This window comes from Thermobia domestica, chromosome 14 (genome assembly GCF_964235325.1).
Source record: "Thermobia domestica chromosome 14, izTheDome1.hap1.1, whole genome shotgun sequence".
Taxonomy (NCBI): domain Eukaryota; kingdom Metazoa; phylum Arthropoda; class Insecta; order Zygentoma; family Lepismatidae; genus Thermobia; species Thermobia domestica.
This window is the reverse complement of record NC_137467.1, coordinates 184932665-184947352: the sequence shown is the minus strand read 5'-3', so window position 1 is coordinate 184947352 and position 14688 is coordinate 184932665. Positions and strand designations below refer to the sequence as shown.

Genomic DNA, 14688 nt, shown 5'->3' with positions numbered 1-14688 from the left:
CACCTCAGCTGGTTAATAGACCAATTTATCGTCGCATAGCACGATTTTGTGACCCACAAAACCGATTTCTCCAACCTGATTGTACACATATTTTGGAACCTGATAATAACCTAACCTCTGAAATTCTTCCGGCAGATATCCAAGCTATCATCCATCGAAAACGCTCAACAGCTCCAGGCTTTGACTCTATCACGTATAAGCTCATCAAGGCGGCTCCCCCAGTACTTCTACAGCTCCTAGCATCTATCTACACCTTCATATTACGTACAGGCTTCTATCCACCTGATTGGAAAGTCTCCAAGGTCCTTCTCTTCATTAAGCCCGACAAACCAATTCATGATGTTTCCTCATATAGGCCCATCCAACTGACCTCTTGCCTTAGTAAAATTTTTGAAAAAATTCTTGTTACACGTCTCCATGCTCATCTCACAGATCGTAATCTCATTCCTACTCACCAAGCAGGCTTTCGCCCTGGCATTAGTCTGAATGACCAATTACTTCGCCTCAGTAACACCATCACCAATCATTATAATTCTTCTCACCCATCTTGTCTTCTACTGTTCGACCTAGAAAAAGCGTTTGATAGAGTATGGCATCAAGGGTTGCTATATAAACTTCACAAATTTCACTTACCCACTAGCTACGTCCGCCTTATACATTCCTTCCTTGCCAATAGACTCGCATATATCCTCATAAATTCTACCATATCTCATCCTATATTCCTACACACTGGAGTACCTCAAGGCTCTGTTCTCTCCCCGTTACTGTATATACTTTACGTAACAGATATGCCACCCCTACCGGCGAATATTCACTTATTTCAATATGCGGACGATACCGCTTTTTTGACTCTTGGAAAATCTATTCAACATATTAATCGCACTCTACAACCAGCCATAAATGCTTTTATCAACTGGTGTGACATATGGAAACTCTCCGTAAATGCCTCAAAAACCCAAACTCTCATTATTCAAAAACGTCCCTCCAAAATCCGTCGAAATCCTAACTTGCTACGTCTTTCAGTTCAAGGCACTCCCCTATTACCAACTTCCCATGTTAAATATCTCGGAGTGATCTTCGATAGTAAATTGACTTGGAAGCCCCATTTGCAGAAGATCCAAACTCAAGCCACTAAACGACTAGCTTTACTGAAAAGCTTAGTAGGTACCTCATGGGGCCTCCATACACAAACTGTTCTTACAACATACAAATCGTTTCTCCGACCGGCACTCACTCATGGCCATACTGCATGGATATCTGCCCCACCCCAACTGTATCAGCGACTAGAAATCGTTGAACGCCACGCTTTTCGACTAGCTTTTCGCATTCGCCTTCCGTCCCCTACCGCACTACTCTACGAGAGAATTACCTTTCCTACCATTCTTCAACATCTCGAACAAACCCGCTCCAAGTACATCACCAAAGGCATTCAATCAGGTAATCCCCTTATTCTTGACGCCATTCATACAGACATCCTGCTAGACACACCTTCTCAATATCTTGATACCCCTCTTCAACATCTTCTCACAATGTACTCCAATACCCTTGCTGACAACGATCCTACTAAACAAGATTTTGCCATCTACCACCCTGACCATCTATCACGGCACATCTATCCATCTTTGCACTAGTACTCATCATTGTGGTTCCAGAGGCTCATCTGTGCTCATTAGTTCTGAGTTGCCACAGAACAGAAGATAACCCTGCATTTGTCTCTACTAACCATCTTCCCTGTGTTTTGTCTTGTCTAATTGCACTGCATTCATCTATCATCTCATTATCCCATGGATGAACTCCTAGCTCCACTTTCTCGCCGATTATAGACCTAAATGATGCCCTCCATATTTGAAGAGTCCGATATATGCAATGGATGCCCTGAATGAATAAATAAAGAAATAAAAGAAATAAAGAATGTGAAAACCCAACTATATTAATCAATGCAAACCCCCCCCCAAAAAAAAAATGCACTGAAAAATAAATAAATAAATAAATAAATAAATAAATAAATAAAAATAAATCACTTAGCCCTCACCTTCTCTCACCTATCCCTTAGCTTTTCCTTCATGCCCTTCCCGAAGAAAGGGTGTACCCCTTGACCGGTTTAACCTTGTAAAAAAAAAAAAAAAAAAAAAAAAAAAAAAAAAAAAAAAACATTCTATCAGTGCATTCTAAGCAGTGAACAAGTATTGCAGACGTACTTGGGAGGACAGTACAGATACTCTACATAGGAGACTGACAGAAGATTCAGAAACAGAAACAGAAAGTTAAAAAATAAGGACGCCCCTCGGGAAAGCCCGCGCCCTGGATAGAGAGTAAGGCATCAACCAACATTCTACATGCCTCTCCTCCATGCAGTTAGTAACCTATAGTTTATGTCGGTGGGTGTATGTCGCGGTTTCTATCTTTCCGGAAGACATTTACACGCGAATCTGTAATTATAGTGTAAGATAGAAGGAAGGAAGAGTAAACAAGAAAATAGGAAAGCGCGAAAGAAGATTTTGTTGTTTTGATAGAGGGATAAAAAACCTGGTAACCAGAAAAAAACCCCCATTGTCGGTCGTGCTGCATGCTTAAGTATTTACATGGCAAAACCACTTGGGAAGGGTGGCAAAAATCCATGTAAACTTGTCTGTACTTTAAAGTTCACTTGTTGTTATTTTGAGTTTAACCTAGTTTAATAATTTTTATGCAAATCTGTGTAGTCTGTAGTGGGGAGTGTTTTGTTAGTTGGGCTATTGTTATTTTTTCTATCATGCAATCCGTGGACATCTGGCCTTTTTCTGCGCTAGTTCGTCATCTGGACCTGGAAAGAGACTTGTGTGGCTTTTGTCATTAGTAATTTATATGTAATTTACATGTCTCAGGTACGTCATATTTTGGTTGGGTTAGTTACAGGGTATCTACATACACTTCATATATACACTTTACAATACATACATCAAGTTTTGTTATTTACACTTTTTTTGGTCTTATGAAATGAATATATACACACACAGTTATACACATATTCTTTTATGCATTTTATGCGTTTGCTCATACTATAATTTTTTTTTATTTTATTATTATTATATTTTTTATATATATATTTTTTATTTTATATTTTTTTTAGTTTTTATGTTGTTTTTCATTTTTTTTATATTTTTAATTGTTTTTATATATGTTAACTTATTATATAATTTCTAATATTATGGTTATAGAGTTATATACAAGGAGATTTTAGTTAGTATTTACAATTATTTATCACCTGAGTACATGTGAATTGCCATTTGTAATCTAAGTTAAAAGTTGTTTCGGTCTTTTGTGCTTGTTGTATGGTCCTATGTCATAGTTACCTAAAGTTGATATCAGATGGTTTTCTGATTTTTCTTTAGCTGTGTAGAATTGGATGGCTAAGTTTCTGATTACTTCCGTGATGGGTAGGATGTTCAGTTTATATTGTAGGGGAATTAGTCTGGTGTATCTTGGGCAGTTAGTAATTATTTTGATTATTTTGTTTTGAAAAATTTGCAATTTACGTATGTTGATCTTCAGTGCATGTCCCCATGCTGGGGCTGCATATGTTAAGATAGGTCTTATTAATGTTTTGTAGAGTATTGCTTTTGCATGTTCGCTAATATTTTGGCTACTTAGCAGGCTTTTGAGTTCATTAGCCCTACCTGTGGCTTTCCCGATTTGTGCGGTAATATGTTCCTTAAATGTTAGTTTCGAATCTAGTAGTACCCCCAGGTATTTTGCTTTTGTTGACCATCTTACTGGTTCATTGAAAATTTTTACTTGTTGTGTTGGCGTCTTCCTGCGCTTGGTAAAGTACATGGCTTCACATTTATTTGCATTAATTTTGATTTTCCATTTTTCAAACCATTCTTCTAATTTTGGTACATGTCTTTGTATATAATTCACGGCCTGGTTGGGTTGCCAACTATTAGCGAAGATGCATGTGTCGTCTGCGAACAGCGCCACGTTCGTGTCGTTGTGTTTTGGTATGTCATTTATATATAGGTTGAATAATAGCGGTCCCAATAATGATCCCTGCGGAACACCTGCTTGTATCTCGCGTGAGCTAGATTGTGCCGATCCTACTTTTACATAGAAAGTTCTATTGCTCAAGTAAGCCATTAATATTTTTATGTAAATATCTGGGATTCCAATGATGCTAAGTTTGTAGAGTAGCCCTTCAGTCCAGACTCTATCAAACGCCTTTTCAATGTCTAAAAATAAGGCTGCTGTGCCTTTGTTTTTATTGTAACTATCAGTGATGTGCTCAATCAGTCTTACTAGTTGTTGCGTAGTTGAGTGGTGATTTCTAAAACCAAATTGTTCATCTATTAAAATTTTGTGTGATTTAATATGTCTTTTTAGTCTTGCAAGCAATACTGATTCCGTTAGTTTGGCAAGTGTGCATAGTAAGCTGATAGGTCTATAGTTTTGTGGAAACAAGGGATCTTTACCAGGTTTAGGTAGTGCTATTACTTTTGCTATTTTCCATTTTTTGGGAAAGTAGGCTAGTCTCATTATCGCGTTTATGATTTGAACTAGAAATTGAATTGCTCTTTGTGGCAAATTTTTGATACAAATGTTGTGAATATTGTCATGACCCGGAGCCTTTAGTGGTTTTAATTTTGAAATTATTTTTGCGATTTCATTTTTGTTGGTTCGTTTTGCAGATGTTTGTGAATCTGTCAGTTTAATTGATTCTATTTTTTGCTTGACAAGTCTTTCATGCCTTCTATTGTCCCCAATGTCATTAGGTCTGAAAGTTTTCTCAAGCGTGTCCGCGAGCGCATTAGCTTTTTCTTTGTCTGTAAATACTAGCCCATTTTCGCCGTGGAGGGAGGGGGTGGGAGTGTAAGGTTTCGTAAGGTTCTTAGTTATTTTCCAAATACTACCGTCTGTGAATTTTAAGGATTGTACTTTCCTGTCCCAAGTATACACCTTGTAGTTTTTAATTTCGGATTTGATCATTCTTCTTAATCTATTAACGTGATGTTTAGTGATTGGGTTCCTATTGGTTTGGTAGTCTTTTCTTAATCTATTTCTGAGTTGAATTATGTCTTTAATGCTTTGTGGTAGCTTAGCGCGTATTGATTTGCTATTTGTGAATTTGGGTACTGCTTTTATGGTTGCATTTTGTATAGCCTTAGTTAGAATTTCAACTGCCTGATCTATGTTATCCTTGTTAATTATCTCATACTTGTCTGGAATGCATTTTTCTACTTCTTTTTTAAATTTTTCCCAATTTGCTTTTTTATAATTAAAACCTAGTTGCTCAGTTTCTAGCTCAGGGTTTCCATTTACTGTAATGACGATCGGTTGGTGGTCTGAGTCTAGTTCATTTTCAGTATATATTTGTAAGGTACCGTTAATGTTTTTATGCAGAGCATAGTCTAGTACATCTGGTCTGTTGCCATTTGGTGGATAGTGAGTTGGCCTATGTTGCGATAACACTTGCAAGGGGGATCCCTGCATGTAGTTATATAGCCTCGTTCCATTATTGTTCGTTATTCTGCTGCAAAAGAGAGGATGTTTACAGTTGAAGTCCCCTGCTAGTAGTACGGCTGGAGCTATATTTGCAAGTTTCCGTATGTCATCCGTGTTAATTGGTATGGACGGGGAGTTGTAAATACCGATAACTGTTATGGGTTTGTTTTTTAAATATATTTTTATACCTGTAGCCTCTACAGTGCTGAGTGTAGGTAGTTTAATTTCTGAGTGCTTAATGTTTTTTCTAACAAGAGCTAGTGTCCCTAGTTTACTTGTTTGTGCATTTTTGTCGTTCCTATAAATTGTATAGTTCGATATTTTTACTTTTGTTTGGGTCATTAGGTTCGTTTCACTAACTAATCCGATATCTATTTCATTTTCTTCCAAATAATCCGCGAGTTCATCTATTTTTTCATTGAGCCCGCATGCATTCCAGGCAAGTATTTTGATGCTATTGTTGCCGTTTAATTGTTTACCCATCACTTTTTTTTTCTTTTTTATGGAGTTAAACTGCATTTTAGTAGTTTTCCTACCCATCTAATGAAATGCATTAGAAAAGTTTGAACGTGACAGAAAACAGAGTCTATATCCTTATTACCTGCTAAATGGAATTCTAAGTAGTCAAGTTTAGAGTTTATGTTCTGTTCTATGATAGGTGGTCTTTTGTCTGTGGTCCTATTGTCGTTCGATTGTCCTTGTGTGTTGTCTTTGCGTTGCGTCTCTGTATTGGTGTTAGTGTTCCTTCTCAGTTGTTTTGTGGGGGTAGTATCTTTTGTCGACTTGGTCTTAATGTATGTCTCATCGTCTGATGAAGAGCTGTCTGTGTGATGTCTTGGATTTCTGGGGGCGTTACGTCTTTTTGCGGGGGGGTTACGTCTAGGTGTCTGTTGTGTTGATGTGGAAGCTTCAACGTTAATTTCACGTGTGTTATAGTTAGCAGTCTTGTTTGTTATGTGTCTGGTTCTTTCAGCCCCTACTTTTGTGCTGCCCGACTTAAGGGCCAGGAATCTCTTGTATTCCGCACAGCCTCTGTAACTGCTTGGGTGGGGTCCGTTGCAATTAGCACAGGTAGGCGGATCTTCAGCTCGCTTCCTGCAATCAGCAGTCAAGTGCCCCATACCACATTTGACACACTTAGGCTGCTTCTTGCAGTTGCTCGCTGTATGCATGAAACCCTGACATCTATGGCACTGAATCAAATCACTTGGGGGGGGGGGAGGCCTATACTCTTCGATTTTGACTAGCATACACAATATGTGTCTCAAACTCACGAGCTCTTTCTTTTTTGCTAAGTCTGGCAGCTTTATCAAAAATAATGGCATTGGAACCTTCTTCATGCCCTTAGTTCTGTCCTTAGTGTCTATGTATTGTCGTTTCGTCATTTGGTGGGCAGTGATCCCCTTTGTGTTCAGAACCCTGTTTAGTTCGTCTTCTAACTCTTGTGTTGGCATATCAAGAGGTAGCCCCCTAACTACCATCTTGACCTGCGTGTTGTCTTTCTTAGCTGCGTGGGTGTGCTCTACATTGTGTCTGTCTGCATATTCTAGAATTTGATTGTACGTTTCCTGACTCCACGCAGTGATCTTATATCCTTGTGACGTTAGTTTGGCTGGTATGTTTCCATGTAAACTAGAAATTGTCTGAAAGTCTCGTCTGTGGGTTATGTATATTGGTGGGAACTGTTTTGTATTGTTAGTCCTAGTCTTGGTTACATTGTCTGTTGTTGCCTGTCTTTGATTGTCTGGTTTGTTCCGTATAATGTCTGCGAAGGTTGCCCCCCTTGTCCTAGCAGCTGTCTCACGGTTTGAGTTCTCTGTGTCGGTGTCTGTGCTAATCTCTAAATGTGAAAAAACTATGTCTGACACGTCCGAGAAAATGCTAGAGAGTCTTTGTCTGACCTGTTTCTTGTCTATCTTGGTTACGTTAATAGATGAATTGGATTTACTGCTATTGTCACTTTTACAGCTATTCTTACTTTTACTACTGATTTTACTTCTGGTGCTAGTAGCCGAGCTACTATAATCTGTGCTTGTGTCACTATCTGTAGTGTTTTCGCTAGAACTGTCTGAGTTAGTCACATTGTTTGTTAACTTACCGTTCGCTGCTGCCCCACTCATTTCCTCCAAGGTCTTCGCCGCTTCAAGCATGTTGGGGGTTGCGTCCATGTCCTTCTTCTTCTTTTTACTTCTACCCATTGCGCACTATCACTATTTACACTACACTACTTATATACTATCACTACTTTGTACAATATTATAACTAAGATATATATAGATCGGTACTAATTATTTCGCTTTTTTTTTTTAGTTTACTTATATGTGTTTATGTATACTCAGTGGTCCTTGAAAGGGCCGCAAGACCCGCTTAGTTACTCTTTTAAATATTAAGAGAGCGGTTTCTCTTTCCTAAGTCTCTGGGTGTAGCGTCTCCCTGGAAGGGTAAAGACCTACTTCCGATACCCTGAGCACTCCCGAATACTACACACGCACGTCATATAGAAAAACTAATTCACACTGATCTACACAATGCCTTTGCCGGCTCTTCTAAACACACGCGATACTTTAGATTCGTATAAACGCACTAAGCTTTCGCCAGCAGGTATTCGCGCACTTTTTACGATTTCGTCAAATATATAGATTATTTAGGGACGTTTCCCTAATCCCTACTTTTCAGGCCCCTGTTGCCAGGATCCGTCAGCCTGAACCCTGACAGAAGATTCTCATCTTCTGGAGGGTTATATAGTGCGACACAGATGACAAATTGGACGGAAAATATGCGAACTAAAAACAGTGTTGCAAATTTATGAACTCTAGTAGTTACTGTTGTTATAAGTACTATATTGTGCTATTAATGCAGAAAGAAAAAAAAATGTTCAATTTTGTTGTTCATGTTATTCCCTTCCGCTTCATTGTCGAGTCGTACTCGAGAAATATATCCTTTTACTTTTCGGTTGAACGATCTGCAGGCCCATATGTCATATAAGGAGTATAAATAGAGCGAGTTATGAATAAAATTAATTCCTTGTGTATTTAAAATCTCTTGATCTATTAATCACTTTTTTTTTTTAATTTCGCTTAGTATGTTTGAACAAGATTTGATTCGTAACTCAGTTGCTAGAGAGGGAACTGAGCGAGCGTTGGCGACGTAAGGCAGTTTAACTTAGAAGTAGAAAACATAAGCTCCCACTGGAAATCGAACTCAGGCCTCATAAAAAAATGTGAGAAGACAGAACCATATCACCATGATGGAGTATGTTACTTCTCTAAAAGAATTATTTCAGTTACCGCATCTCTCGTATGTGGAGTTCCTAGTTCGATTCCAACTCGCACCAAGTCTGTTTTGTGTAGGACGCACACAAAACACCATATGCGGGGTTTTCTCATTGTTCTTCTGCTTCCTCTCGCTTTCTTTATTTGATCATTTTTTAAATTTTTATCAATGTCTTCCTTAGTCTCGGACCATAACCGTGGAACGTTAAACTAAAAAATAAAAAAAACTGATGCAGCTAAATAGATATAAAATAACCTGTTTATTATAATGATTTTTTCTGAGTAGAGTAATATATTATTTTCAGCCTTATGTCAGGAGGGGCACGGTGGATCAGTGGTAGAGCGTTTACCTCTGAATCATGGGGTCCCTTTTCCAATTCCCGGCCAAGTAAGTTTGTGGTGGACAACATCGTGTCCGTGGGTTTTGTCGGAGTACTCCCGTTTCCTGCCAGATTCTCATTCCACCAATTCTCCTATCGTTATTCACTTGCCTAAACCACCGTTTCCTATATATATATATTAGCATTCTTGGTTCTTTATCTGATGATCCCATGTTCAAGTCTGTTTATCGTGTCTGAGGTTTTTCAAGATGTTTTCTTCAAGCTTCATTAGACGAATGAAACGTTTCAGTAAGTAGTGACCAACTTTCTTCCACGTCGTTTTATGCTGTTGATTGTTGCTTTTTTCCAGTATAAATGACCGTCTCAGAATGTATCAGGAACTTGATTAAGTATATAAATAAACATTAGTGTTCGATATAAGCTCAATATATGCAAAAAGATATGAGGTGTTATGGTCAACTCAATAAAAATTTACTTTGGTGAAAGCGCATTTTAAAATGTCTTCATAAGAGCATATTCAACAAAATGTTCATCTATCAATTAGTTATTATTATTGGTGGTGATTTGAGTTTAGCGTCCTTTTCAGCACCAAAGTTAAGTGAAACGAACCTACAATTTGGCATAGGATCAATATTACATGAGCTTCCACGAGAATCGAATCCTGATCTACCGCGCCAAATAGCTAATTGTATTGTTTAAGTTCTGTTTTTATTAATTCTTTGAGTAAATAAGAAGGGCACGGTGACTCAGTGGTAGAGCGTTTACCTATAGTGTGTAAGGTCCCTGGTTCGATGCCCGGTCAAGTAAGCTTGTGGTGAACAACATCGTGCTCTTGGGTTTTCTCGGGGTACTCCCGTTTCCTCCTACTTTATCATTCAACCAATTCTCCCATTATTCATTTCCTTTAACCATAGTCTCCCGTAGACTAACAGGCATAATCGCGGGACGTTAAACTCAAAGATTTTATTTCATTTCATTTTGATTAAATAAAAAAGCAGACCCAATGTTGTTTGCCCCTACTACCCGAAACACATTACAAGTACAAAACTTGTTTGAAATTAAAATAGGCCTATATTGAAAATAATAGTCCTTTTTCGATTTCATAAAATTAGATGTGTAAATAACAAGTTTTGTTAAAATACCGGTCAATACGTAAATGTACTATGAAATTCATCGTAAACTTAGCATCTATGCCAGTATCACTCTATATCAGAGTAGTGAAATGTTCTCAGTTATTGCAACGCTCTTCTTCAAGACGACAAGAAAGTTTCAACCAATAGGGGTTGTAAACACATTACACACCCCCAGAGCGACTGTCAACAGAGCTGAGTTGCCATGCTTACACATCTGCCTTCGACTCCACTCTGCTTCATTTCTTAAGATTCGCGCGGGCTGATTTACCTCGCGCTCTTCTCAACAGATGAAAAGAAAAGAGAGGGAAAAAAATGAGCAGAGAGGCGGAGTACTCCGTAACCATAAATACGCTTTCGCCAAGAATATTAATTTAAACTTTTTACTATCATCATTTGAACATAGCGCCTTAAAATGATATACAAATGAACATGTAATTTTAACAAACGACATTTTTTATTATTGAGAAATGAAAAATAAAATGCCGTGGCGACAAACTCACTTCATGTACAGTACATATTAATCATCATCGTCTTTTCCATCATAAAGAGCTAATATTGATATAATCATCATCATCATTGCTGCTGTCACTGTTTCCTAACAGTGTGACACGTTTGTTGACAATTTTAAAAAATTCCTCGCGTTGTCCAAGCCTTTTGTATTAAGTCCCATTCATGTTTCATTACATTATTCCAGAATAAATTGTCAACTTTGTCTTTGCATCATAACAAAGTTTTTCGACATTCTTTAGTGCAAAATTAGTGTTCTTTCGTGTTACATAACTCTTTAAATGTAACCTTATCATATCAATTGCATCGATATGGCAGTTTTAAGTAGGACTGTAAGTAGTGTTGCGCCAGGCCCACAACTAGAGGGGGGCTAAGGAACCTTCCCCCAAACTTTTGGTGGCCCCCCTAGACCTTAACACCAAATGCTATTATTAATACAAAAAACACAATTTAGCTATGTGTAACAGATTTTTTTAATGACTTGGCCCCCCTAACATATTCATGCCCCCCCAAACCTCTGAGGCTGGTTGGGGGCCTGTGTTGCGCACAAGACGAGTGCATTTTCAAATTAGAGAGGAGGCGAGAAACATACAAGTAATGATCCTTGTATCGTTATCAAGATCTTTCAAATCTAATGGGGAAACGAGTTCACCCAAGGCTTAGATCGCAAAAATTGTTTGTGATGCATGATTTATAGTACAAAAACTATACATTTTTAAAGTGACTGTGCGAATATAGTGAAGAACATTTACCAACGTTCAAATATATACAAATCATTATATTAAAATAAAAAATGTTGTTATATCACACTCTTTGTTGACCTCTTGTAACGCAGAAGGGTTCTAATAACTTCTCGATGAAATTAACAAAATACAAAATCCTGATCGATCTTTATTTGTCATTTGTCTAAGAAACCTAAATACATGAGGTGAACAAAGCATGCCGCGTATTTATCTACATCATCGGGACATTTCTGCTTTGTAAAGTTTATGTTCCTATTTTTTCCTATTTGCGTACCCTATGTCCTCTCCTATGATTCTTTCCCCTTTCAAATTTTTGACGTTTTGGTAGCCTCCACCACATCTCTTGGTCCAGAGAACATGTGGGGCATTTCGACAACCCCTGCTGTTTCTGGACATTCCATTCGCTTAAAACAGAGGCGTGGCTCAAGACCTCTGGAAACATTTCCGGTGCTTGCTCTTTGGCCGGCTTTAGTACAGTATTTTAACAACTGATGTTGAAGCAGTTTATTTTGTGTGTGTAAGTGCTAAGTGCTGTTTTGTGTGTGTGTGTGTGTGTGCGCGCGCGTTTACTATATGTAATGGCAAGTAAGAAAAAGCCTGTAATTCATTCCGAAGGAAGACAAATAATTAATAACGTAATTAAATTTTGTGACGAGGAGAAAAAAGCGGGTCACTGGCTTTTCCCAATAAATCAGGCTACGAAACGTGCTGCAGCAGCGACTGGAAAATGCGAAGGAACAATTCAAAGAATAAGAGCGGAAGGACGAAAAGCCGAAGTAAGCGGAGAAAAGTTATCAACTCCGGGAAAATCAAGCAGAGGTAAGCCTGAAAAAATCCAATTAGATGATATGGACAAATGCATCATAAGAAGAAAAGTGCACGAGTTTTATGTTTTCCGTAAAACTGTACCGACCTTACGATCATTGCTTCCTGTTGTTCGAGAAGCTATTGGGTTTACTGGAAGCAAAGAAACTCTACGAAGACTTCTCAAAGAGATAGGATTTCGCTTCGCTAAGTGCAAAAAGAACAGGCACTTGCTTATAGAAAGGGAGGACATAGTTGCCAAAAGAGCATACTTTCTTAGGCAAATGAGAGCTAATAGAGCAATCGGAAAGCCAGTTGTGTACTTGGATGAGGCATACATTCATCCAAACTACACAGTTAAGAAATGCTGGCAATCAGATGATGTAAATGGCATTTACACCACTGAACGTGTTGGCCAAAGGTGGGTCATTATACATGCTGGAGGAGAAAGCGGATTTGTGCCGGGTGCTCTCTGCATATTCAAAGCAAGAACTAAATCCGGCGATTACCACGACGAAATGAATGGACAGAATTTTCTTAGATGGGTTCGTGAGCAGTTGATTCCAGGCTTACCGCCTCACAGTATAGTATGCTTTGACAATGCGTCATACCATTCAGTGCAAACAAACAAACCTCCAACATCATCTGCTCTTAAAGCTGATATTCAAAATTGGTTAAGGGCAAATAACATTACCTTTGAAAGTGATTTTCGAAAAAGTGAACTATTGAATTTAGTGAAGTGTTACCGCCGGGAACCAGAATATGTGATTGACAATGTCTTGAAAGAACACGGACATACTGTTCTTCGATTGCCACCGTACCACTGTGACTTGTCACCAATCGAATTAATTTGGAGTTTGGTGAAAAGACGAGTGGCGGAAAGAAACGTTGAACAATCGGGTGCAAATATTAAAGATATAACAGAAGATGTGTTTAAGTCCATTACACCAGATGAGTGGAGAAAACAATGCAGCCACGTGAGGAAACTTGAAGACGAATACTGGGAACGAGATGGACTAGTTGAAGAAGCCGTCGAAAATTTTGTAATTGAACTTGGTGCTGATTCCGAAGTGAGTGCGAGTTCCACAGAAGATGATGAAGAAGATGAATCAGGATGTGACATGTCAGGCATCAGCCCTTTACCGACGGAATAATATCAACCAAGGTAAGGCATGATTTAGATTTCATGTTCATATTTTCATATCTTTGTAGCAATAAAGTGAATTTCTATGATTCGGGAGGACTATTCATATTCCATCCTCGTAACAAAACTGATTTGAAATACAGATCGATCATACGAGTCATTTTCAATGTTCTTGCTCAGTCGCATACAGTGGCTTAAGGTGATTCTCCAATTTTAACCCCCACCTCAACTAGATCATATGAAAAAATATATACCATATCAAGATATGTACTTAGGCATACAAAAACGCGCGTATTTTGAAAGTTGAAACTATTTAAGTTTGGACGTCGTTAATGAAATTCTGTATACGTCACTGGTCCCACATAATAAGGACCGAATTATGTCTAAAACCAATGATAAAATCATTGAAACATTTTTCCTAGAGCAAGATAAGGTATTTCATGTATGTATGTATTATTTCTTCCGTATTATTAATTCCAGTGATCAAAATTTAGTCCAGAACTTTGCTTCCACAGAGAAAATTCCTCAGGAGTTCCCCCCTTGAATTTTGATCTAGACAGACCAGTGTGTAAATTGAGGTTAGAAAAGTTAGAAGTGTTTTCGTAATATTTGTTGTTTTCGTGGGGGAGTAATATTATAACATTTGTTTTCCGTGTGTAACTACTACTACTACTTTTTTGAAAACAAAACTTTTTTTTTTTTTTTTTTTACAAAAACATTGGTCGACTGCATTTTTCTTGTAACACGTTAATATTAATAAAAATCAAGGCGTGCGATATTATATTATATGAAGCAAATCGACATCCATATTGTGTTGCCCTAAAGTAACCATTTCTCCATTCTTTCCTCAGATCGATTCTTTATCACCACTACATAAACTAAACAAATAGGGCTATGCCTTTTGAAAGTTATTTTGCAAACATAATTCATTTTTCTTTATATCACAAATTAGCCTTTCCCGGTGGTCTAGTGGTTAGCGCGTATGGCTTTGGTGCACGTAGCCCCTGGTTCCATTTCCGGTGGGACGGCAAAAAAATAATTTGTCAAATATTTATTTTAATCGATCATCTGTTTCTTTTAGCCTAAAGGGCATAGGTGTGGGACGTTAAACTAAAAAACTCATCCTTTTTTTCGCAATAAATTGTCCACTTTGTCCCTTGGGGGGTTTCTCAACTTGGGATCGCGAAGGGAAATGAAAACGATACTTGTAATTAGGACCTAGTAGCAGAAAAATATGTATTTTAAAAAATATATATGTTAAACTTC

General features: G+C 38.0%; 1 protein-coding gene across 1 annotated transcript; it reads left to right on the top strand.

Annotated features, from left to right (window-relative positions):
* Nucleotides 1–12052: 12052 nt before the first annotated feature.
* LOC145670162 (uncharacterized) lies at nt 12053–13432 on the top strand. The gene has a single exon (XM_081738533.1). The coding sequence runs from the start codon at nt 12053–12055 to the stop codon at nt 13430–13432; it is 1380 nt and encodes a 459-aa protein (XP_081594659.1).
* The last annotated feature ends 1256 nt before the right edge of the window (nt 13433–14688 follow it).